At 38.2% G+C, this 27,121-nt stretch overlaps 1 protein-coding gene across 2 annotated transcripts in view; it reads left to right on the top strand.

The window, feature by feature from the left end:
* Positions 1-19,450, top strand: part of cadps2 (Ca++-dependent secretion activator 2) — a 174,761-nt gene extending 155,311 nt beyond the window's left edge. For both annotated transcript variants that reach the window (XM_013915256.1, XM_013915255.1), the window contains exons 25-27: positions 7,101-7,208; positions 18,094-18,198; positions 18,845-19,450. In XM_013915256.1, coding sequence (XP_013770710.1) covers positions 7,101-7,208; positions 18,094-18,198; positions 18,845-19,015 — 384 coding nt within the window. In that variant the 3' untranslated portion in view covers positions 19,016-19,450. The remainder of the gene's footprint in view (positions 1-7,100; positions 7,209-18,093; positions 18,199-18,844) is intronic.
* Positions 19,451-27,121: the final 7,671 nt, after the last annotated feature.

The following is a 27,121-nucleotide window of genomic DNA, read 5'->3' as shown; positions in this document are numbered from 1 at the left end:
ATATATATATATATATATACATATATATATATATTAGTCAGTTTTGTAAGCAATGCATTGAACTGATAGAGGAGAATTGTTAGTTCAGTGTGTTTGGGTTTCACACTTCAGTACATTATTATTATTGAAAAGGGGTACAATTCTTTTTTTAAAATCCTATTTAATTAAGAAAAAAAAGTTCAATGAAAGGTCACTGATTCCAGATTTTTATATATTTATAGTTTTAAGGAGAGAACAGGAGAACAATCTTAAGCTGCTGTATCTCCCTCTATCCTATAATTCTCTCTGGTTCCTAGCTTACTTCCCTCTCAGCTCCTTCTTCTGGTGAAATTATAATGTAACCCCTACCTTGGCCTTCTGGTCTTTTGTCTAGTGGTAACCTGACATGTGTGCCTCTTTTGGGATAAAGGGCAGGGGGCGGAGCCTTTTGGACTTCACACCTGGTCACAAATACACAAAGCATTCATTTTCCACTGTCTAGTTTTCCTTTGTTTCACTTCATTGTCGTGAGTGGGTCAGTTTATTTATGGCTGATTTCTTTTCCCAGATATAATTTTAGTAAACTTTTTCATTAATACCAACACACCTTTTTATAGGATTATTAAAAACGATGAGCTGTAACCATAGTTTATTATATTTAGTTTCTATTGTAGATTTCCAGAATCCCACAGCGTAAGGCTTTTTGTCATTTTATATCTCTTAGTTATTAACAGTAGTGGAAAACAATGTGGTGGAAACTGAATCATCAGAATTTTATAAACTTTTTTTTATTATATCTCATCACTATATAAGCTAAAACTTGAATGGTGCATTCACAACTGAAGTGCGTCCTAAAAACTGTTAGCTAACGTCTACTAACTAAATGTTACCTCAGCAATGGAGATTTAAGTATGATTTTGGATGGTGCCTGTTAGATGTTGCGGCTAATGACATTTAATGTAAATATGATTGCTTGAAATGTTAGCTAAGCAATGGAAAATAAGATCTGTAAAAATTACATATAAGTTGCTTTATATTTCTATCTTTATCTTTACCAGCCAAGCATCTAATTTACTTATTATGACAATTATTACATTTGTTGTTTTTGTTGTCATTGTCAAGACTACTCAAAGAAGCCCTACTATTAATTAAAACTTCAATGTTCATGCAGAAGTGGAAAGAAGGAAAATAAAAGGAACACATACGTGCAGAGAAAGCTCTTGAAGCATGTAGTTATGTCAACCAGGCTTTCATCAAATCAGCAAAGATGCGCAAGAAAGAAGATTAGACAACAACTAGGCAGAAACATAACAACATAGTCATTCCTCATCTTGCAGGTTTGTTAGAGAATCTCAGCCACACCTAAAAAATGGTTGATCCCAAGGATAAAACGTCCTTCCCCAGACCTTTTTAACTGGAGAAACCAGCAACTCCATAAATGCATGGCACAGTATAGAAGAGCCACCTTGACATGACAAGATGGAGTTGTACATCTGTGCTATATAAGTCAATCTTTCAAGGATGCCAATGTTCACATTTTGGACTGAGAAGACAGAGGAGTAAATAAGCCCATCTAGTTCCACTATGAACAACCATCATTGAACAGAAGTGGTGGCTTACAACACCAGCTGTCAGCCACCTACAATACAGTCTTGAGATCCTTTCTCAGGTACCTAAACCCCCACTCACATCTTACATCAGGTGACCTCAATAGCTGACATGGTGGGTGGGGCAAGGTCGCACAGTGTTTTCACTTGAAACCTCTCGTGGTAATGACCCAGGCCTTTTTTTTGACACCTTGGCTCATGTGATGATGCACATGAGTAATAGTGGGTCAGTGACAACCTCCTAAGGGACAACCCCCACTAGGGTTTAAATACCTGGGACTCTCTAACTTTTGGTTTTACAACTGTAGAAGCCTCTTGCATGAGAGGTGAAACATCTTCAAAATACTTAACGTCCGGTCACCTTCTTTTCAAACTCCTCAGACTTCAATCTTAAATAATCAGAACGGATTAATGGCTGATGTACCACAGGCCCTTAAGGCAGCAGTGCACCTGGAAAGTATTAAAAGGGCTTCACTTGTTCCACATTTTGTCAGGTCACAGTTATATATTTCAAAAAAGCTTACACAACTAGCCTCATTCATCTATTCACACAAGCACTTTCTTCTTTGCCATACACGACATCCACCTGGAAAAAAATTAAATGAACCCAAGGCAGGAAATGGAACTGATATCATTGTGAAGTTACTTAATAATTTAATGCCCCATTACCCTGATAACAAAAGGCACCTCCTCCCTCTCCTCTCTTTAGACTTATACCTGCACTGATCAGTACCTGTACAGGAACATATCTTTATTTTACAATGTTTTTTGTTGCTGTCAAATATTGATAAGTTAACAGACATCCATTATCTAGATGCAGAGAGGATTACTAGTGTTTAGGTAAAACTAAAGAAACAGTAAAGGAGATTGAGAGAGCAGAACGGGACAACAGTGACGAACTACTTGTATGTGCAATTTCCTTTTTTCTCTGTCTATCCTTTCTATTGCTCAACACGAGAAAATCTCTAATCTTGTTGGCTGGAACTGTGCCGACATCTGTGATCTGTCATGGTGCTTTGTCGCCTCGCCAGAACAAAAGAAAAAGAAGTGAATGACTGTGAAAAGCCTTAAGGGGAGGAAAGGGTAAGAGAAAATTGATGTCTCAAGTGACACCAGGGGCATTTACATGTAGCCAGTGACACACATACACACTCTTAAATGTTGTACCTCATACAGGAGAACTGTACTTTGTACACTTTGAACCTGTCCATATATCTGTGGTTGTGTGGCAAATGTGCATAGATGTATAGGAACCTGACTGTTTTTCTTTCATACCTAAGTCCAGACTTTATGACCAACCTGAATATTATGCTTTTGGTCTATTATGAGTCTAAGCAGTTTTGACCCACCAAGGCATACTGGTACCAAATGGCACTTTCATAGATATAAGATATCTAAAGGTGCTGTTTGATATCTGAGACTAAGTTAACGTGACCTGTCATGGCATCAAGCCAATTCACGCCAATGTATGCAGCACTGATTGGCCTTAATATGTGTTGTTATCAACAGATATTGTTATTCACCTCAAGAGAATGTATCTTCAAGTTCAAAGCGATGTTGCTCCTGGTTTTAACATTTCAACCTGCTTATGGAACTTTGCTGCACATAACATCTGTGCTAGTAAATGAACTGACCACCACACGTGCAGTAAATCCAGGCCTTGTCATGAGATCTCCAACTCACTACCTCCAGTGGAATTTCACTTGTAAAGTTAGGAACAGCACAGCAGCACGGTGGTTAGCACTGTTGCCGCACAGCAAGAAGGTCCTGAGTTCAATTCCACCATCAGGCCGGGGTCTTTCTGTGTGGAGTTTGCATGTTCTCCCCGTGTTTGCGTGGGTTCCCTCCGGGGACTCTGGCTTCCTCCCACCGTCCAAAGACATGCAGCTTGTGGGGATAGGTTAATTGATTAATCCAAAAGGAATTTGAGTGCGAATGGTTGTCTGTCCCTGTGTGTTGGCCCTGTGACAGACTGGCGACCTGTCCAGGGTGTACCCCGCCTCTCGCCCTATGACAGCTGGGATGGGCTCCAGCGCCCCCCGCGACCCTGAAAAGGATAAGCGGAAGCGAATGGATGGATGGATGGATGGAAGTTAGGAACATTTTTTGACTGTAGGGTTCTGCTAAATCGACTGGTTTTATATAGTGTTTCTCTACCATACCTTAGGACTCAAAGGTTTTATACAATTTGCTTCAGTCATCTAGTCGCACCCATGAATACAAGCACCTTTTTCTGTGTAACTGCTTTCTGTGTAACATTCACACATTCATAGAGCACTTGTCTATATCTGGCATGCAGACTGGAGTAGATGACCTGCTCAACCTTCTGATATTCAGCCACGCCATCAATAGGATTGCTAGATTATTATTGCTATCTTGATAATATGGGTCAATCCATTTAAAACTGTAAATGACCAGAAACATCAAAGGGAAGAGATAACAAATGCACTGAAAGAGGATAGGGAGAATACTAAAGCTACTTAAAAACAGGCAAATTAGGGGAAGTGAATGCAGCTGGGGAACAACAAAGGAGCAAGTAATCAGGGAAATGATACAAGGGGAAGTCAAACTGAACTCAAGGCACGAATAACTATCAAAATAAAGCAGAAAATAAAACATGGTAAGTAAAAAATAATGTTTTTTTCCTGAAATGAAGGAATTTAATACAGGAGAACTGATAAACTATGAATCACCAGAAGACATTCAAAATAAAAAAAATATTACAGCATCAGTTAGAAGCATAAGTGACAAGTTAATACTGGTCAGTATGCATCCACTATAACATGTGCCTTGAAAAAGTTATGAATCTGAAAGTCGTAAGCAATTTTTGGGACCATAGAAAAGATGTTTTTGAGACTGAGATTGGAGATCATTGCTATTGTTCAGTCTTAGGATGATACTGCACTGTGCCAGAAGGAGAACTTAACCCTATCAGAGAAGAATTTCAAATATTCTTAAACAAGGCTCTGAATTTCAAAGTATCAAAAATGAGTTTATTAGAAAACAAATATTATCAAGAAAGAATCACAGCTAAAGAATGAACCTGGTATCAAAATGTAGTTAAAAAGGAGAACTTCAAGTGATTTAACTTATGTTAATAAGTCAACTACCCAGATGTTGTTATGATTCCTGCCACCTCCACCTCTCCAGTAGGGACGATGTAGGGTCATAAAATGGGACTGTGCATCAGAGAGCCAATGCTAAAAGGCACATCAAAGGTAAAGGTGGGGATGCAAGTGATATCTGACAAAACTGCATTTCTGAACTGAAATCAACAAAAACCACAGAAACAGTTGCAAAAATAGTTTTGAAATATATTTGCATCAGCATGGGCATGACCTCAAAGTGTCTGTTTGTACACATCAGAGACGATACTCATCTGAGTATCATCTTTTACACTTACCTCCCCAGTCACTCTAGTGCCTTATGAGAATTATGACAGGGTTGTCAGTCAGTGGGCTTGGGTAACTTCTTCAGGATGATTATAACACTCCATTCTCTTCTTTTCATCACACACAACAGTCCCCCTGCAGCCATGTGACCCCACTTTAACCTCTTGTGTCTGCAGGTTTTCTTCTTCAGTAGTCTGTCTGAATTACAGCTAATCGTCTCTGACTGACCCCAGTCTGTCATTCTCTGATAGACCTTTGAAACAACTGCTGAGACAGTTTTTACCAGAAGACATTCAACTTACCAGAGAGGTCACATTATCTTCTTCTAAGAGTTACCGTCAAAGTTGAGAAGCTACAATAATCTAATGACTGCTTGATTTTTTTTCTCTTTGGAAAATCACTTGAACAATTAATTTGTCATTTAAGTAGTTGCCAATTAATTTACTGTCAGGCAACTATTTGACGAATAAGTTAATTATTTTAGCTTTGCTGCTCGGGTGTCTGTGTGGGCGCGTGTGTTTAAAAACAGGGATGTATGCTTCATTTGCATGGACCGATGCAGACAAATCACTAAATTGTAATGTCAGGCATAACCTTGGAGGCCCTCACAACTTTGCATATTTTAAAATTATTTGAGAGAACAGTGTGACCTTGTCTGGACTTTGTCCATATTGAGGCTCTTGAAACTTTGTGATATGATTTGATGACTTTTATGCTGTCTTTGATGAAATATTACAATTATAAATATTGAGTCCATATCCAACCTGCCTGTTGACTTTAAGTGAAATCCAGAAGGTTTCTAGTTTTCTTGTGCAGCACAGAAAACAGAATGACAAGTCTCCTCTTGGGCCTAATGCACGTCAGCTCAGAAAACATGGCTGTGAAAGATGTCGAGGCAATTACTATTGGCATTACAGGTGTAATATCTCTGGACAGCATGTCCAGGGCAGGATTTTTTTTTCCTTTTTATGATTGAAGCAGCAGGTAACAGTTCCTGAGTGAAAACAATTGTTAGGCTTTGCTTGTAATTGTTGCAGAGAAAATTATTTTAGTAAATCATACACTTTTTATTCACTTCAGAATAAAGAGTACAAGCAAGAGTTTCCAGAACATCTGCGTTTGTCCACTGTGTCAGCCGATCATTTGGAAAGGCACAGACGTATAGAAGTTTTAAATGTGAGAGAAAGACTTCTTAGCTAATGTCAACAGCAGCACAGATTTGTATTACTGAAAACTTGACAATCTAAATGTATTATTCCTGGAACGTCAGTAAGCTGTATTAGCCATTAGTAGTCAGAGTATCCAGGAGAACAGTGGGATGCATGTAGTAGTGCTATTTATTAAGTTAATTAAGGGAAAGTGTTCAGTCGGGTTCAAGTCTGTGCTCTGTCGGGGCCACTCAAGAACATTCACAGAGTGGTCCAGAACCCACTCCTTTATTATCTTGGCTGTGTGTGTAGAGTTGTTGACTTGTTGGAAAATGGTCTACAGACAGTAACTTGGTCTCCATGGCTTGGTTTGTCCTCTGACATGCACTGTTGCCCGGTGTCCTATATGATATATAAGTGCCTATCCAAGTCATGTCCAGTCAACTGAATTTACTACTGGTGGAATTCCAGTAAAGTTGTAAAAACATCTGACAGATGATCAGTGGAAATGGGTATTGTGTGAAGAATGTTGTGGTCGGAAAAAAATGAATTTAATCCATTACAAGAAAAAGACTGTAAGGTGACAAAATGTGGAACAATTGAAGTGGATGCACTGTGGATCCAAAGTGACCAAACAATCAAAAGATCAGTGCATCAAGGTTTATTCACTAAGAGTATTAGCTTGCATTGCTATTTGTTTTCACGCTGACAATAGTGTTTGGATGTGTGTTCCACCTCGCTGCATTAAACACTCTACATTTCAGAATGTGTGAAGACCTCATCATGCACAACCAGCCGAGTATCTGCAGATTGCAATCTACCATTATTTTTTGAGTTATTCACATTTAATGCCAGTTATGTCTCGTTTCAACTTTGTGCTAAAAATACTTTTTGTAACATTGTTTGACATTGTATTTTCATGCTCTACCATCCATGAGTTGCCCTCAGGCCTGCCTTTGTCCTGTGTCCTGCAGAAACCAAGGATGGATCTGGCTGACACTTACACTAGTTTTGTACGACGGAACCAGGACATTCTGCACCGTGGTGTCAGTGTTGAGCTCTACATTAAGACCGTATTTGATGTAAGTGCAAGTACTGTTTCCAGTTTGCTGAAATTCTGCTCATATTCCTACTTTATTGTTATACATAACTTTCTTTGTTAATCTGTAATTCTGTGTGCAAAAGCCTAAAATAGCAAATTGGTCACGTAAGTACATGTAAAGAAATTCTTTTAAAAATTAGTTTTATTGTTGTGGTTTTTTGTTAGTTTTTCTTTCTTTTTCTTTTTCTTTTTCTTTTTACCAGGATCAGACAAATCCTCTTACTTTTTCTTCATTTAAAATCAAAATGCTCTTCTGAAAGAGTATGCTAAATGATGCAACAGTCATAGATCTATTTGCATGTGATGTAAAAATTATGTAAAAACATTTGAACTATAAATGTAGCTTTCTGTCTTGGGGACATAGTAAGTTAGGTCTAACTTTCTCTTCACTATTTCACAGCCAACAGTTGTTTCAGCAAGAATGCTAACGCTTCAAGCAAATCAGCAATAATAAAGTGCATTTGTTCTCAATCAAAAAAACACCACTCCAAGCCAACTTGACATTTACAAATTTGTTTAAATTGCATATATAGCACAAAATCATAGTGAAAGCAATATCTACAAACTTTACATTGTAAGGTCAATATCCAATAATATTCTCCAAAATTGAGCCCATTCCCTTTGGGCAAGCACTTTGTCATGTTTTAAGGTTTTAAAGGCTTTGTGTGCCATTCAGCTCTTTGCACACATGTTTCTGCTTCATGTCTCTGTTCTTTAAGCACATGCTTTACCTCTGCTGTTTTGCCTGTCTCTTAACTTTCTGTACATTCCTAAAGAAAAACAGGGTCAAGAGTGATGAATTTGTATCTTAACAAAATCTATTTTTTATTTCTTTCAACAATTTCACTTGTGGGATCAATAAAGTATCCATCTTTCTATCAGCAGGAAATGCTTTTATTCTCTGTTCAGCTGTCACTAAATTGCTGATTTGAATTTACTCTCAGACTTTGTTTATAGAATCAGTTTTTTAATTCCTTTATGCACCTACAGTTGTAGAGCAAGACAATTTTTTATATAGGTGGAGTACTTTTTTTCCATGGCAAATTGCAGAAGGCTGAATAATACATTTTTCAAGTCAGTACTTTTGGAAATAAAACCTTATGCTCTTGAGTGTAGAAATTTTTTATGTAACATTTCCACTGGTTAAAAAATGTAGAACTGTTTCTACTTTTTTTCCCTCTTTTTATTGTTGATAAAGCTCCGAGATGGAGAGCCAGAGGGAAAATATTTTATGAAAATGGCAGCAGGATGTATTTTCAGTAACACACTCCATAATTGGTTGTATGAAATGTACAAAAAAGACTGAATTTTAATCTGCACCCGGGGCCCCCTTGGGCCACCACGTGTTTCTATATGGCGCCACTTACCTGATTAATTTCTTTCATTAACATGAATACTGGGAAATGGTTCCAGCTTGTTTCGGTCTGTTGTTGTTCCTGTGGGTGTGATGTTCACACTCACACCATTGGACGTAAAGCTGCTTTCAGGAGCTGTGTTGTGCTCTGATGGTTAAACCTTCTTCAAAATCAGTGTTGTGGTCAATAATTCAGAATTGAACTTCAAAACCTGCAAACAGTTGATACTCTGCTCTACCACCGGTGGCACACAGAAGTGCTCGCTTAATCACCAGTACCACCGAGAAAACATCTTATTCGTTCCAAGTTCTGTCAGCATCCAAACAGAAGTCCCAGAAAAATGAGGCAGCTTTGTGTACATGTCATTGTGGTTTGCAGGTACACAGTAAGTAAAACTAGATTCCTCAAGCTCAGTAACAGGCAGCATAAACTAATCATTTCAGTTTGTTTGATAAAGACGCACACAAGTCTGCAGCAACGTACAGGCTTAGAATTAAACCCTTAGCTTTCAGAAAAAAACGTTTATATTTTGATATTTGTTCTCCGATACTCTTTGACTATTTGTACCATTTATGACACGTTTATTATAATAACAATTTTCCCCTGGTGATATAAAATTAACATGTGATGTATTTCATTTTACCAGTGGCAGGAGCTGCAACTTTCAAATTCTTTGAGCAAAAAACATTTGCATTAATGTATCCTCAATGTAAAGATGTAAATTTGGCTAGTTCCAAAAAAGGAAGAAAAAGTGTATGTATGTATACAAGCATGCATATGCACACACACACACACACACACACACACACACACACACACACACACACACACACACACACACACACACAAACGTAAACAAAACAGGCCCCAGTACCGAGCCTTGTGAGGCAATGTAATAAATGTTACTTCTGGTTTTCTAAATGTAAATGCATCTTTGTAGAGAAAAAAATGGAAAGCAGTTTTTGTTTGTTTGTTTTAAATAATGCCTCACTAACCTGACTGTGACTAAACAGGAACGTACTCATTAGAAATACTTGTAACTGCTGTGAATCCAATTTGACCACTAATTCTGTGGTTCTCAAAACATTTTATGCTCATCTTTCAAGTCAGTTTGTGGTTGATATTTTCTGTGCTTTATGTTGTTGTGTAAAATGTTTAATTACAGACAAAAAATGGATTTAATATGCACACATAAAGACATGCAAACCAAAAACCAAAAATAATTTTGAATAGTATCTGATCTGTTCATAGGAATCTTATATATACAGTAAATGCTTATAAAATCTCTACAAGCAGAGCTCACAGTCAGGTGTTTGCACACACTGATTCTCCTCTTTCGAAGCAGCAGCAGGTTGCTTAGTTCCGAAAACACTGACTGCTTCTGTTGACCTGTTTATCACTTAGAAAACATCAAGAGCTTTTGGCTTGCTCTGCTGGAGCCAAAAACACTTTCACATACCCAGCTATCCATCCGCCTAATCATCCCTCTATCCCACGCTGTCCGTTTTCATAACCTACCGCCCCCACTTGGATTTAGATTTTTAAGAATATTTTAGCAGAAAGTTGTCAAACACGCCTCAGCTCGCCATCATTAGTTAACGCGGCAACTCAGACATGGCGGTTCAGACCTTCATACACATTAGCGGCACGAAGCTGAGCGATGGATTTCTGCCACCCACCGCCTCCTCCGAGAGTTCAGAGTGTTGTGACTGAGCCTCGATCTGCACTGGACTGAATTTTGTGTGTGTGTGTGTGCGCGTTCGTGTTTGAAAAAGGGAGGTCGAGGAGAGTAAGTCTAATAGAGCTCAGAAGCACCCAGTCATGCGCCAAGAAGGAGGTGACAGCGGGGCCTTGAGGTTTCTCCACTCAGCCCTTCAACATGTATCTCACATACACACACACACACATATGTGCGCACATGCATTTTGTGTGTAAACAAAGAACCAAATCCTTTGTTCGACAGCAGCATCAGACCTCCTGCCAGCAGCAATATGGGTATGCAGTTTCCTTGTTTATATAGAGCTTTGTGAGTCAAAGGCAAATTTATTTACATTTGCCACACCTTTTAAACAAAAGCTTTGTCAACACTGATGGATTTAAAGAAGAGGAAGAAAAAGGCTATGAAAGCAAAGAACACCAAAATGAAAAGATGGGGAATCAACATGAACTGTAAACACACTTAACAGTCTTTTTCCCTTTTGCTTGTGCATGCAAACATCTGTGTTTTTGTGTACAAGTGCTCATCAGGGAGCATCTGTGTGCAACACACACACACACACACACACACACACAGTTCTCTGTTCTCGACTTTAGGAGGGAACAACTGACAAACCAAGGACAAACCCGGATACAGTTAAAAATTTATCTCAAAACAGGCTTAATTCAACCTCAGATTTATCCTTCAAAACAAAATAAGATGTTTGAGATTCTTTCTTTTCCCCTTATTTCTGCTATTAGTTTCAGTTCAGAAAGAAAACAAAATATTAGATCATTTAATTCTTATGTGAGAAAACATAACATATATTTGTTTAGGAAAAAAGCAGATCTCAACAATTGAAACAAAAAATAGACCCAGAAATAAAACATCTCCGGCATTTTATATACAGGAGTATACAACTTTATAACCGAGGAACATTTATTGTGCAAAAGTGTGAATATATCTCAAATGTTCAAATCTTTTTGGCACCAGAGAAGCATACACCCATTTCTTCACATAATTTTTACAAGACCAATGCATACCTACTCGTTCCCCCATCCTTCCTGTGCTTATTCCCTCCATCTGTTTTCACTCTTATCCTCTAATCATCTCAATTAAGGACCTTCTTCATTCTCAATTTCCATGATGGTTAATGCGGTTTGCAAGGAAACCAGCAGGCAGCTGATTACTCACTCTAGAAACTCGCCACCCAGACACTCAAATATACGTTTCCTTGAATGGAGGAGGAGCAGAAAATCAGAGGGTGTCATGCAGTAATTTGAACATCCTCAAGCATTTGTTAATAATGAGTACAAGGCTGATTAGGATACTATGTGAACTGCAGCATTTAAAAAAGATTGTGAAGGAAAAGGAGGAAGAGAAAATAATAGCAGGATAGAGAATGTGTAAAAAGTATGACAGCAAATTTTAGGAATCACATAGGAACTGTCAGAGACGGCATAAGGACACAAGCAGACGCACATAAATGAGGTGATGCAAACTAAACTGAAGAATGATGTGCTACAATTTAGGTTAAAAACAACACATGCTTGCAACATTTTTTTTAAATTTAATTAGTCCAGAATAATAGAGGAAAAAACAGCGTAAATAGTCTGAGCTGCAGAGAATAAGCCAACAGGAATTGCAAATTATTGCAAATGCATTTAGCTGTGAGGCAAAGCAGCCATACATCAGTGGTGTGCAGATGTGTGTTAACATGTTAGCAGTCACCAGCAGCACGCGGTGAATTTTACAGAAAGGCAGTCAGCACATATAAAACTGTATTTTTGGAAAATTGTGCATAAAGTAAAATTAATTCAATTAATCAATTTTCTTCAGCATCATATTCTATAAATCACACGTTTGTACCACAAATCTATGAAAAAAATCTGATGTTCACGAGCTCAGAAACACGGGCCTTTTTATATATTATATTGTATATTAGTAACAAAAACTCCGCTGAATTAAAAGGCTTGAGCAGTATGTACCATAGTTAACTATTAATATCTACAGGGAGAATTATGAATGAAAAATTCATCTCCTCATGCTAATTTGTGTCCATGGGGTCTCATTTGTCAGAAGTTTGATTCTAATTATTAACTCGATGCTGTAAAATCGGGGTACAGTCGTTCATCACAGCTTGGATGGCAGCAGCAGTCACGGAAAAACTTGCCTCTGTTTGGGAAGCGCAGATACAGCAGTGATTCTGAGAGGAGGCCCACAGTTTATTTTCCAAAACCAGGACTGGGCTGTTTCAAACTGACAGCGAAAAATGTTTTGCAGTAAACTGGACTAATCAACAGAAGAACCTCAGGCACCGTTGCACTTTTCTGGTAAGTTAAATGTGTGTTTGGGAACTAATCATTAATTAATGTGCTACAGCTAATTAGCCGAGACCATTGTCGGCTGTTGGGGAAAGCCGTGTTCAGTTATTGAATTTGTGCAAACAGTTGCATGTTTCTCTCTCCACATCTGTAAGAACAGTGACACCAGATTTGTTTTTTAAGTGTGGACTTCAGCAACCCGTTATTAATGGTGGATTTAATGCAGGTTTAACAGAAGATGAATTACTGAGAGAATTTAAGATATTCTCACTGCATTCAGCGTTCAGCCTGTAATATCAGTTCTTGCTGATATCCGGTCAAAAACAGCAGATGTCTACAAAATAAAAGAAACAGGATTGCATGGGCTCAAATTGTGGCCATAAATATTTTGTATTTGTAAATCAGAATGCGTAGTTGTGAACTGAGTTTTGTAACGTTGTAAACCAAATCTCTGATTGGATTGTTAAATTTGTGATTGACATGACATTGACCAATTAGCTGAAAGGAAGAAAAATTGGGTCAAAATTCATACTTGTGAGTTCAAACTCACACACAGCCAGGGAACTTTAGCGCAGAGCTTCACACGTAGTTTTTGCTTTGTATCTGTAACCAGACCTTAACAAAAAAAGGTGTCTTGTCTAAATAATTTTTTACAAACAAATCTTTTTTACACACAAATTCTCATCTATAGATGCACAAACATAAAATTTTCAGGTATTTTGGTTTACAAGGTTACAAAACTCACAACTCTCACAACAACGCATTTGATTTACAACTACAAAATATTTATGACCACAATTTGAGCCCATACGATTGAAATAACCAAATCTAGCATTTATGTGCTAATGCCAAATGGTAGCATTTGGCATGTTAAGTCCAAATTTGTTTCATTTTTCCATTAATGAAATTTTTAGCACTGACTCTTTGCATTTATCTATGTATTTGATACAGAGTTTGTTTTAAGTACTCTGGTTAAAACGCGATCTGAATTATTCTTATTGAGGTTCTAATTTGAGTTCACCAAGTTACATGTGCAGTACTCTGCACAGCTTACTTCCTTTGACAGAAATAATATGAAGCATTAATGTATGTTGTCCAGTACTGAGGCAGCTGATCAGAACACCGCTGATCATGCCTCCTATGTTATGTTTGTGTTCCTGCAGTAGCACGACTGAAACTGACTGGAAACCTGCGACATCATCTTTGTCGATCTCAATTTTAAAAAAGTAGCAGCGAGTCAAAGGTAAAATATTATATTGTATAATTAATATATTGTATTGTTCTACTGTTATGCTGATGTCAGCACATCAATAGAACAATTAAACTGAAGAATGGTAAGGGAAGATTCCGAGGTGCATCAAAACAAGGTTTCAGCTTCAAGGGATAAACTTTAGAGTTGACAGTTTGTGATTATTCATTTCTCTTTGTGATTACAGGACTTGCACACTTGGATTCACACCTTGTGACAACAGAGAAATCATCCTATATTCCCACTGTTAATGCTGCATACGTATTCAATATTAGAGTAAATTTTAAATTGATCCAAAATTCAATGATGAAAAAGTATAAAGACTAAATTACCTTATTGTGCAATGTGGTCGCACAAAAGACAGACATCCATGTAAGTATAAAGAAGCATAAAAAAGTAACTCAGTTTGGTGTTTAGGAAAGCTGCTCATCTCGCCAAATTACAAGGCAACTATTGTTGTAATTAGGTGCTGTCTAAGTAAAACTGAACTGAATGTAGTAAGCTGCATGAAGAGGGCACGACATTTTCTCTGACAGCATTAAATAAAACCTGATTAAAGATAAAAGGTCTTCAATTGTATTTTCAACTGAAAACTTTAATCTGTAATTCTTTCATTCTGTGTTTTGCTAATAGTGTATTATTTCCCATGAGTCTTATGTTAAAATCTAAAAATGACAACATTTAATTTCTAGATAATTCTGATATTTGCAGTAACTCTGGGCCTCAGTGTAACCGTGCAGCTGATTTCATCTGTCCTAAATATGATAACAAAAACTAAGGAGGGCTGAATCATTCAAACATATAGACTAGGAGTGTAACACAGGTGTGTAGCATCGCTAACTAGCTAGCAACAAACCTGTAGCAAAGTGTGTAAGCTTTTTATTTAACTTTTGGCCCTCTCAATGGTGAGACCAAAAAAATCATTTGCTTGAGCTGCCAGTTAAGGTGGTTGATGTCTCAACCACCTTAACCACCATGACATGTTATCGATGAAGTGGCTCAGGGATGGAGAAGAGCCCTAGGCAGGCCCTCGACCTACTGGAGAAATCTCGGTTACCTCAGTAATGCCTTGGGTACCCCCTTGGAAGAGCTGGAGCTGGGGGTTGGAGGTTCGGAGGTCTGAGCATCTTTGCCTAGCTTGCTACCGACATGACCATTCTTCCAGAAGCGCTTGTAAGGTCAGAAAGTGATATTGCACAAAAAGGCCTGACTGTGCTCTAATTTATCCCAAAGGTATTGTCCAAAAGTGGTGTTCAGGCCAGTCAAGTTTTTGCATGTTAAACTCACTCATCCATGGTCTTTACAACATTGTTTTGTGAACTGGTGCGCAGTCATGTTAGAACAGATGGAGGCCATCCAAACTGTTCCCACAAAGTTGGAAACATGAAATTGTCAAAAAGTTCTTGGTATGTTGAATCCTTAAGAGTTCATTTCACTGGAACTAAAGTGTCGAGCCCGACTCCTGATTATTAGTTGTTTCAAAACCTTCACAAGTTTTAAATTTGCAGCCAATCGCAGAGCCAGCCTTCCTTCATTCAGTCTGTTGGTGTCACCAGCACCAATGCTGCTCCCCAAGAAGAACCGTCATCATCTAGTCCAACAGTAATGAATACAGCAGTGCAAAATTTAGTTCTCATTTGATCAGCTTACAGTTATTTTTAAAAATTATTTAAAGATAAATTATTTTAAAAATAACTATTTAGGTCTCCCATCTTCTTGTGGTAAATCGATTGGTTCTCGTACAGTGCTTTTCTACTCCACTGCAGCACAATTTGGCAAGCTCATTTTTGCAATGTAAAATTCTTGATTAAATAAGAAGTTAATTTTCTTTTAAAAGCATATAATTTTTCACCGTTTGATTACTTTCCAGATGAAAAGATAAGACTTTTAAAGAGAGAAAATGCTTTAATGCAGCCTGGGCAGAAAAATAATCAAATCAGGAACGGTGACTGAACTTAAACCCTAATTTTTAAAAAAAATTTTTGTTGCATTTCCTCGAGGCTAAGCTACTTAGACTGAGTGAAAAACTTATTACTTTGGTATAATTGGGAGCCAGGATGTAGGAGGTTACAGGTTGCTTTCACAATAGAATGAATCAAATATTTGCATGACAGCTGCGTAATCATGGATGTGTTTTGGCTTTTGTCAAGTGTGTGAAAAACCTTTGGACTGTTTTTCTCTCTTAAATGGGAAGGTAATTACAGTCCTTGCCATTGTATAGAATTAAGTCAGCGGTGATCTCTCAGAGCAGATCTGAATATACGGGTCATTACTGTGTCAGAGCAATTTCCGCAAGTATTCTTGTAAGACTGGTAACTGAATAAAGCCACCCAGTGTGTGCATTTTACCAGCAGCATTTTGAATGTTTCTGTAAGTGAGGATTGCTCTTTAGGTGAGAAAAGGTGTGTTTGATTTTCCTGCAGCTGTGGCTTGTTGGTGGAAGGTGTGAAGGAAGATCATTTAATGAACATTACAAAGAAGGAACCTGATTTTTTTCCAACTCTTTGAAGTTCAAAGCAGAGCCCTGAACTCTGTCCTCGTATTCAGGACTTCACCAGTAAATTGGTGCCTTTGAATAAATAAATGTTTTACCCTCTTTGAGTTTTGCACTTTTGTTAGCACATGTCCTTTGACCTTACATTGTGGTGTTGCCAGCTGAATTAAAGCAAGGCATTTTAGATCTGTCAACAAGCAAACGGCTAACACGTAAACTAATCTGAAGGTGAACACACAGGTATGAAAACCATAATCTGTTCTTGTTCAGAGTATCTGTAGCTAAATTAACATAGTATAGTTTTTATTAGTATCTTTTCAGGGGTTTGGCTGCAACTGAAAAGAAAAATGTTTAAAGATGCTCCTCAGAGTATTTTCTTGGCCTTATTGACTTCAAAAACAGACTTGAAAAAGCTTTCTCCAGGAATGTGCTCTACCAGTCAAAGGTCACTTTATACATACTACAAAATCCAGTACACAGATCTTCACATGGTTTATTCATTTTAATGCTGCAAAGTCATGTACGTTTGCAGTGTTTGCAGTGACTTTGTAAAATGTTGCATGTTTTATAAAGTCCTGTGCGTGTTTGTACATTGACCTACAAAAAATACAAGGAATTACAATAGTTCAATTGTGAAGAAACAAAGGCATGAATAATCATTTCTAATTCCGATTCAGTAGAAAGCAGTTGAGAGAGAGCCTGGAGGTGCCTGAGATGGAGGTATTCTCTGGAGAGAAGAGGAATAAAAATCAGTAGGAGCAAGGCAGAATACATGTGTATGAATAAAAAGGAGATAGTTGGACAGGTGAACATGCAAAGAGTCGATATAGTGAAGGCAGGTGAGTTTAAACATTTGAGGTCAACCTTCCAAAGCAAGGGGCAGTACACAAGAGATGAACAGGAGATTCCAGGCAGGGTGGAACAGGTGGAGACTTACAAGATGGTAGTGAGACCTGCTATGATCTGTGGTTTGAAAATGGTGGTGACACTAACAAAAAGCTAGGAGACAGAGCTGGAGGTGGTAGAGCTGAAAATGTCAAGGTTTTCCTTGGAAGTGGTCAGCATAGAAGGGATTAGAAATGAATACATCAGAGGAACGGCCTGAGGTTGAGCAAAATTCGAAAGGTAAGGCTGAGATGGTTTGGACATTTGCAGAAAAGGGATGATGGATATATTGAACAAAGGATGCTAAATATGGAGCTGCCAAGCAGGAGATGGAGAAGAAGAAAACCACACAGAAGATTGATGGTTGTAGTGAATGATATGAAGAGGACTAGTGTGACAGAGCAGGATACTAGTGATAGGGTGAAATGGAGTCACCCCTATCAAGTCAGGCAATAACACTGAGGTAGTCATCTGATCTCAACCTAATATACTATGTGTTTTGGTTGTTAAATACAAAAACTTGTGTTGTTCATCAGGTCTGGACTTCATGCACTCATAGAAAGCAAACGATTTTGATCCAATTTATTTAAAACTTTTCAATTACTTTTGAATCTCTGACGATCAGCACTTTGTAGAAAAATGGCTGTCATTTCTAAATACTCAAATCAATGCTTATTTTAGCCCCCTTGAAACAAAGCATTTCTGCATTTCAAAAACATCCTGATTGATTGATTTAAAATCTACTTTTGTCATTGTCCGGTGTTGAAGCAGCCAAACTGATAAATATTTAGAGCTGATAGTTTGGGCCTTCGACTTCTCATAATTATCTTTGTCCTGTTTGGTTTGTTTCTGTTTCTTACAGCAATGGTACACTGACTCCATGAGGGCGATATGTGTTTGGCTCACTGACAGACTGGACCTGCAGCTGCACATGTATCAGCTGAAAACACTCATCAACATTGTTAAGGTAAATAAACGTGAAGTATGTAAGAGAGACCAAGCCTAACCATTTGATAGACAAAGAAGTCCATTTTTCCAAAAGGGATTGTTTGTCATTCAAAATGACCTATTGCGTTCAGCTACCACATTTTAAGCCATCTTTTCTTTTTTTTAAAAAATGGAGTGAATCACCCGAGACTGGCTCCATTCAATTAAAGGAACATCTTAGAATCTGGCTTATTTGTGCAAAAAGAGTCAGATCTGACAAAAAGGGAAAGGAAGAAATAATAAAGACATTGACGTGTCCTTGTAAGTAGCAGTGTGAAGAGGCGGGGAGACATGAAGGAAAAAAAATGCTCAACTGTGGGCTGTTGTTGCTTCCAGCTCTCTTTGTCTTTTCATTGGTTGCTAATATACAGAGTTTAACTTGAAAGCAATGAGACAATGAATTATAATAGCCCTCATGTAAGGTGCAAACATTATTCCTTGCATGCTATCGTCTGTCGCCCTGGTATGGCACATAAAAGACTGCACGTCCTTGGGCCTCAGTCTTCCTGTTTTTGTCCTTTCGAACAGTGAATGGCACACACCTTATCCTGCTTAATACATTCCAGAGATGGTTTCTGAATTTTTTTTCTATTCCTTCTCTTTTTATCTTCTTCTCACCTCAACAGAAAACCTATCATGACTTCAGGTTGCAGGGAGTCCAGGACAGCACACTGAACATCAAAAGCTATGAAACCATCTACAACAGGCTGACGATGGAGGAGGCTACTATGGCTGTCAAGGCAGGTGATGGCCTACGGGGCATCAGCACGAGAGACAGTGATGTAGAGGATGACTAAACACACATCTGCACACAACCGGTTACTGCTTGATTATCACCCTTTGTAATGGACATTCAATTGCAGTCTGTGACACACTACTACGCTTCACTAAGTAGTTCACACAAAGCTGAAAGAATAGTTAACAGATTTTTTTTTCTTGTACTGTGGCTGAAATATTGCTGTGGTGTTTCAACAAAGACAAGTTATCAATTAGTGCTAGATTGCATTGGCCAGAGAGATGCTCTATTCTGCTGTAGTTGTTTTGCTAACAGCTCATCAACAACTGTTGACGCTCTTGGCATTCAGAAACCTCTAAGTTTTGGTTGTACATCTCCATGGTATTTTCTCCACTGTTTCAGTTCTTGTCTGATTTACAATTATATACAATTTATTTCTATAACATAGTGATGCACAACATGTGCACATATGTTAGAATTCTTGAAATCAGTAAATAAAAAGACATAAATCTAAAGTAAATGTAGTGAGATGCAGTATTTTTTTCTGAAATGTAATAAGGTACAAAAGGGGTCAAATGGGTCAAAAATTAGATGTACAAATAGACTCAAGGTCAGCTGGAGTTTTCGATGGTGGTTTGAGGGAAAGTATCTCAAAATTTTTAATCCTTTTGAGTCACACCAGTTGATAACATACCAAACTTTCTATATTAATAATTTGCAAATTTGGCATATGGAGGGGAGGGCTAAACACAAAAAATACCTAATGAGAGCTTATCATTTCCTTATAGCTAAAAATTGGTTACTGATTCCCCCGTTTCCACTACATAGCCAAGTTTGAAACTATGGAGCTTTTTAGCCACTACTGATGAACCATCCTGGTAGGTATAGTTCACTGCAGGTAGCTGTACTATATAGTGTTTATATGTAATATAGAGTTTACACACATTCACACAAATATGCAATATGAGATGCTATGAGTGTTTTCCAGTCCACCTCATGATAGAGCTAACAACACAATAACCAGTCGTAGTAAAGGAGGTGAGTAGTCTTACTTCATTATAGGGGTGACTGTAGGCAAGGAGGTACAGTCACCCAATTGGAAGTATGGTGGTTCCATCCCTGGCTACTCTAGCCCAGCGGTCCCCAACCCTCGGGCCTCGGACCGGTACCGGTCCGTGAGTCGTTTGGTACCGGGCCGCGAGAGTTGAGGCTCAGGTGTGAAATGTATAGTTTTCAGGGTTTTTATCGGTTTTCAGCGTTATTTTTTGTTATCGTTTTTATCCTTTTATCGGTTTTCCTGGGTCTTTTCACGTGTGTTATGAATAAATCTTCTTTTTTTCTGTACCAGTACTAGTTTTATTTTGTTGTATTTATCCACGACACCTTAAAGGCCGGTCCGTGAAAATATTGTTGGGCATAAACCGGTCCGTGGCGCAAAAAAGGTTGGGGACCGCTGCTCTAGCCTACATGCCAAAGTATCCTTGGGCAAGATACTCAACCCCAAGGTGCTCTCCGATTTTGGTCATCAGAGTATGAATGTGTGTGAATGATAGACAGAGCGCACTAATGCATTAGATGTGACTATCAGTGCTTCCCAGATTCTCTGCGGTTTGATTTATGGACATACAGCCATGCTCTGGTGCAACTTTGTATAGTAAAGCTTAGCAATTGGAGGCGCTTTCTATTATGTCTTTGCTCACAGCTGTAGCCTAACGTTGGAAATGCCCTGTACCCCAAATTAAAACAAAATGTTTGCTAGTTATTTATTCCCTTCAGCCATTTGCTGCATTATAGAGTACAGCCTATAATGATTCTACTCACATGTAAAAATTGCTAAGCTAATAGCTCATTTCTCCCTTCATGGTAAGTGAATGGACACATTCAACTGGTACTGAAGTAATGCATTTTTAGGGGTGTGGCTACATGTAGATGCTGACAAAGGCACATGTAGCTCGTCTTTGCTTAGGTTTCACATCAGCAAATTTAAGTTACTGATGTCTTGATGCATCATCCAGGTAAGGAAAACCCCAAAAGTTGTTTCTGTTCATCTGGACGTAGCGTTTGTAGTTGAAGATTTCATCACTCATCTAAGTGACTTCTTCAGTCTCAGCTGAATGCAGCTTTCCCCAACCGTATAAACAGTACATTTAGATAATGACTGAAACTGATCAGTGGATGTTGATCAATGTTTATGGCAATTTGTATATTAATGGTCAAGAAACTGATTTCACAGCCCAGTTTTCATCAGTAGGGTTTCAGTGGACCACTGAAATGACAATTGAACATTAACTCTCAAGTGATCAAGCTACTTAAGACTAAAATGATCAAATGGGGTCATTTCATCATTGGGAAGGTAAATTGTGTCCAAGTTTCAACCACCAGGTGATCTTGCAGCATTTTGAGGTAGTCCTTCTTGTTCCATCCGCTTTGTGCACCAGTGCCATTGTACCAGTACCACTGGCAGCAGAATAGCCCCAGAATAATGGCATGCTTCAATGCCATCATACTCTTTAGCCCCAGAGCATGCTTGACAGTTGATACAGTATATTTAATTTTGAAAGCCTCACAGTTACTCCTCCAAGTATACCTGTTATCGTTCATATCATTGTGGCCAAATAGCTCTATTTGTTTCGTCTGGCCATAAACCTTTCTCCAAAAGGCATTTGGGTTGTGCATGTGGGCAGCTGCTAATTTTAGCAAATTCCAACTGTATATTTAACGTAGCTTTCCATTGTCCTTGCCACACCAATGAGCCAATTCCTGTTTAAAAAACAAAACAATATCATACATAATAATTTCCATGCTTAAATGCTTATAAATTATGTTGTGCAATTTAAAATGTGATTTGTAGTCATCCTTCAAGAGCCAAGCTTCAATGTTTAAAGTTCATGTCAGAAGCTCTGCTACATACTGATTTCAGTGTATTCTTCAGATCAAATGTTTGCAATAATCTGCCAGTTAATTTAACCCTCTGATCATGTTTGTGTCGGGCCTAGTCCTGGGTCTTTTACCCAGCAGTTTGAATTTTAAGATATTTCGAGTTTTTACTGTGAGCTCATGATTTGCTCTTTTGGATGTTGAGACCTAACTTATATCATAGCTCTTCATCTCTGTATCTACACCGAGGTCCAAATTATTATGCAAATTGTGTTTAAGTGTCATAAAGATTAAATAAGTTCTTTTTCAATTAAACCCATGGATGGAATTGTGTCTCAGGGATTTGTGGATCACTGAATTAATCTCAGAGACCTGTGATCATGAGTTTGACAGGTGAGCTCAATTAAAGGAAAAACTACTAAAGAAGGATGTTCCACATTATTAAGCAGACCACCATTTTCAAGCAATATGAGTAAGAAAAAGCATCTCTCTGCTGTTGCATGAAATAGTTGAATGCCTTGGACACATAATGAAAACCTTAGATATTTCACGAAAACTTAAGCGTGATCACCATAATGTTAAGAGATTTGTGGCTGAGTCAGAGCACACACAGGTTCATGCAGATAAAGGCACAATGAGGAAGGTTTCTGCCAGACAAATACTTCAGATTAAGAGAGCAGCTGCTAAAAGGCCATTACAAAGCAGCAAACACATATTTGAAGTTACTGGTGCCTCTGGAGCCCTGCGAACATCAAGGTGTAGGATCCTCCAGAGACTAGCTGTTGTGCATAAACCACCCCTAACTAATGCTCACAAGCAGAAACAGCTGCAGTGGGCCCAGAACTACATGAAGACTAATTTTCAAACATTCTTGTTAACTGATGAGTGCCGTGCAACCCTGGATGGTCAAGATGGATGCAGTGGTGGATGCAGTGGTGGATGGTTGGTGGACGGCCACCATGTCCCAACAAGGTTGCGACGTCAGCAAGGAGGTGGTGGAGTCTTGTTTTGGGCCGGAATCACAGGGAGAGAGCTGGTCGGCTCCTTTAGGGTCCCTGAAGGTGTCAAAAGGACCTCTGCAAAGTATGTGGAGTTTCTGACTGACCACTTTCTTCCATGGTAGAAAGAGAAGAACTGTGCTTTCTGCAGCAAAATCACCTTCATGCAAGACAATGCACCATCTCATGCTACAAGGAATGCCTCTGTATCATTGGCTGCTATCAGCATAAAAGGAGAGGAACTCATGGTGTGATTCCCATTCTTCCCTGACTTCAATGCTCTTAAGAACCTTGGGAGCATCCTCAAACAAAAAAATATGAGGGTGGGAGGCAGTTCACATCCAAACAGCAGCTCTGGGAGGATATTCTGACATCCTGCAAAGACATTCAAGCAGAAACTTTCCAAAAACTCACAAGTTCCATGGATGCAAGAATTGTGAAACTGCTATCAATAAAGGGTTCCTATGTTAATATGTAACTTGACCTGTTAAGATGCTTTTGATTGTAATTGCTTTTGATTTCACTAAAATTGATCTACTAATGCTGGAAATTCGACAAATGGCCATTTTCAATTCTCCATAACCTATAAAATGTTTTGACACTCTGTGTTCGTAATAATTTGGAACAGTGCATTTTAAGTTTTTTATTTTTGAAAACATACTGTTTTCATTGGGAGGTTTGTTCAGTAACATTTGAATTATACTCTAACGGTTGCAGAATTGGTAGTGGAGCTAAAGTTGAGATATGGTCTCCTGCCACCTGGGGTTGTGATAGTGAAATTTCTGGACTATGCAGACAAACTACGAGTCATGAAAGCCACAAGTGAAAGGGAACAAATACTCCATGACAGCCAGAGAGCCCCAGCCTCCCCTGATGCATCTGTTGACTTCCAAATGTGGAGTGTGGAATATGGAATAGCTCATCTTGTGAAATTTTTGGAGACGTTCAAGAGGAACCAGACACATCTTCACACAGCACTGAATGCAGAGCTTGTATACAAACTGAAAACCTTTGGTTCTTGGTAAAGGTGAAGTCTGACAAAACATTCTGACTAATGACAGTATATATCTGGCAAATGTTACCTTCTGTTTTGAAAAGGCATCTTATTACTCGCTTGATGGTAGCCTTAAAGACTGATAAACTGAGTATAAATCAATTAATAGCTTGGAGTGTTTGGCTGCAACAGCTAAAATCCATGTGGAATTCTGGTTTGTTTAGCATCACTTACTGTGATGATGACAGGGGAACACCAGTTAGGCTGTTGTTTAAAGCCTTTTGGATACATTTGTTATAGGAGGGAAGGGTGTATTTCACTTGGGGAAATAAATTGAGTTGTATTTTCATTCTTCAAAGGCAAATCATTTTTGTTACCAGCCTTTTCAAATGAGGTCATCTTTATTTTAATTTTTTTTTTAATTTAACCCAACATCACAGCAAAGCATGTAAAAGACAAGCTGTGGATGTCATGCTTTGTCTCACGTGAGTGTGAAATGGACGTGCATGCAGAAGTTAGAGTAAGCTGAGTTCCATCAGTGGGCAATGTTTTATTTCAAGCCAAAATGAAAACAAGCATTTAAAGAGACATTACTAACACATTTACATGTAAATTCATTTGCCATCTAGCTTAATCTTACCTACGAAGGAGCCTGGAATGTACTTCATACCTTTCCTGGTCAGCAACATTTTTGCTCAAATATATTATCTCCCCCTCCTGGTGTGCAACTTCTGCATGTGTGCATTTCGCACATAAAAGAGGCAAAGTGTAACATCCACACAATGAACCAGTGTGTCTATTACAAGCTTTGCCCTGTTGATTAATTACAAGGTCATATGTCCTCTGAACTTTAGTTTACCTCTTGGAATGACTAAAGTAAGTCATGAGTAGAATAAGACGATGGGAAGCTAAAATAATCCATCTACAGAAACCCATGGATAACTGTGGACACACACACACACACTGGGAGTGGAAACGCCTCAGAAACATGAACAGCTAAAACTAATCACAGATGATGAAACAAAGAAAGTAAAACTACAAGACGCAAAAAGAAAACAACTAGCAAAATAACACAGAAACTAATGTGATTCAACAAGATACAAGGGAAGAAAAGGGTAGCACGAAACTGAAAATCTCTAACCACATGAGTCTACTTCTAAATGTACCAAAACTAACAAAGACAGTTAAATATAATACTGAGAAAACTAATATATTTTTTAATATTTTCTGCTTGACTATCTCCAATTTGCATAAAAATTTTATGGTACCAACTTTGAACACAGGAAAGGAGCCTGACAGCTGAAGGCTCTTCCTCCCATGGTACTTTTAGAAAGTCCATGCTTCACAGTGGGACCATGCATATAAAGACCATCCGTGCACCCTTTCTTGCAAAGACACGGCGGGTGGAACCAAAGATCTCAAATTTGGACTCATCAGACCAAAGCACAGATTTCCACTGGTCTAATGGCCCAAACAAATCTCTTCTGCTTGTTGCTTTTCCTTAGTAGTGGTTTCTTAGCAGATATTTAACCATAAAGGCCTGATTCGTGCAGTCTTCTCTGAACAGTTGATGTAGAGATGTGTCTGCTCCTGGAACTCTGTGTGGCATTTATCCGGGCTCTAATCTGAGGTGCAGTTGACTTGTGATTTCTGAGTCTGGTGAATTTATCCTCAGCAGCAGAGGTGACTCTTGGCCTTCCTTTCCTGGGGCGGTCCTCATATGAGCCAGTTTCGTTGTAGCGCTTGATGGTTTTTGCAACTGCACTTGGGGACACATTCAAAGTTGCAGCAATTTTGACTGATCTTCAGTTCTTAAAGTAATGTTGGATTTTCATTTCTCTTTATTTATATTATGGGAAGAACCATTCAGCTAAATTCTAACAGTTGTTAAATGGGGCTGTCAGCTGTGGACCATCCTGACTTTTACACAACACAACTGAGAAGCCAAGAAGTTCCACAAATAAACGCTGACAAGTCACACCTGTGAAATGAAACCATTTTAGCTGACTACATCATGAAGCTTGCTGAGCGAAGGCCAAGGGTTTTTAGCGCTGTCAACAAAGCAGGGGGAGGCTACTTTCAGGAATTTAACATATCAGACATATTTAGAGTCATTTATCAATATTTTCTTTGCTACATAATTCCATATATCTTGATATGTCTTTGGTTTGTATCTACAATGTAGAAAGTAGTAAAAATAAAGAAAAAACGAATGTGAAGGTGTTTAGACTTGTGCGTGTGTGCGTGTGGACGGGTATTAACATCTTCGTGGGGACGAAAAATTGGTATTTACTATACTTGTGGGGACAAACAGCCCTCGTGGGGACCAAAATCCCGGTCCCCACAAGTTTGAAGGCGTTTTTGAGACTCAAAATGTGGTTTTAGTGTCAGGGCTGCAATTAGGTTATGGTTAGGTATGTGTGTGTTTGTGTAATTTAATGTTTGTTTTCAGTTTCAGGGAAAATCATCTAAAATCTGAGAAACAGTGTTGGATATGTAGCATCTTTATTCAACAGGTAACTAACACAACAAGCATGGTGGAGATCTGAGTCATTTCCAGACAGACCAGAAAGGTTTTTTTAAAAATCTAAGGATTAATTTCTTTTTTGTAATAAAATCCTCAGTAATGCCTAACAACTAAAAACTCACAAAACATTTATCGCTCACATAAAAATCAATAAGACTATCTGAGTCAGCAGACGATAGGACACACATTCTCCAGGTCACTAATATCGTGATAATTCTTAGCAAAATTCATGGTCTTGTTTATATTATGTTCTCATTTGAACTGTATTAAATTTAAAAAAAAATCGTAAAATATTTTCAAAATAAATCTGTCACCGATTAATCAAAAGAAGTACCATTAAATCAGCAAGACTTTGACTTTCATTTTATTGGCATTCTGTTCAGAAATTGGTAAAGACAAATACTTTCTCCTGTAACTGTTTGAGGAGGATAAAATAAAACAAGTAGAACAGGTTTGGAGTTCTACTTTTAAAGTTCTAAAGTTATTATTTTAAAAAATACATTTAGTTGCGCAGTATGAAATAAAGTTAAGAGAAATTAATATTTCATGAACAAAATGTAAGAACTGAATTAACAAGGGGAAAAAATAACACCGCGAAAATCCAGGGTAGGTTGGCAGAATAGCCTACTCCTTATGATGACACTCATAATTATTTATAAAAGTATTGTTTATTAGTTCAGTTCAAAATATGAAGTGGTGAAAAGTCAGTTTACACAGAAGCAGCGTCTATGCGGCGCTAACACGACAGTGGTGTATTAGAGGCTCTGGCAT

Source organism: Pundamilia nyererei, unplaced genomic scaffold (genome assembly GCF_000239375.1).
Source record: "Pundamilia nyererei isolate P.nyererei 1_Seehausen unplaced genomic scaffold, PunNye1.0 scaffold00278, whole genome shotgun sequence".
Taxonomy (NCBI): Eukaryota; Metazoa; Chordata; class Actinopteri; order Cichliformes; family Cichlidae; genus Pundamilia; species Pundamilia nyererei.
This window is presented reverse-complemented; position numbering and strand designations above follow the sequence as displayed.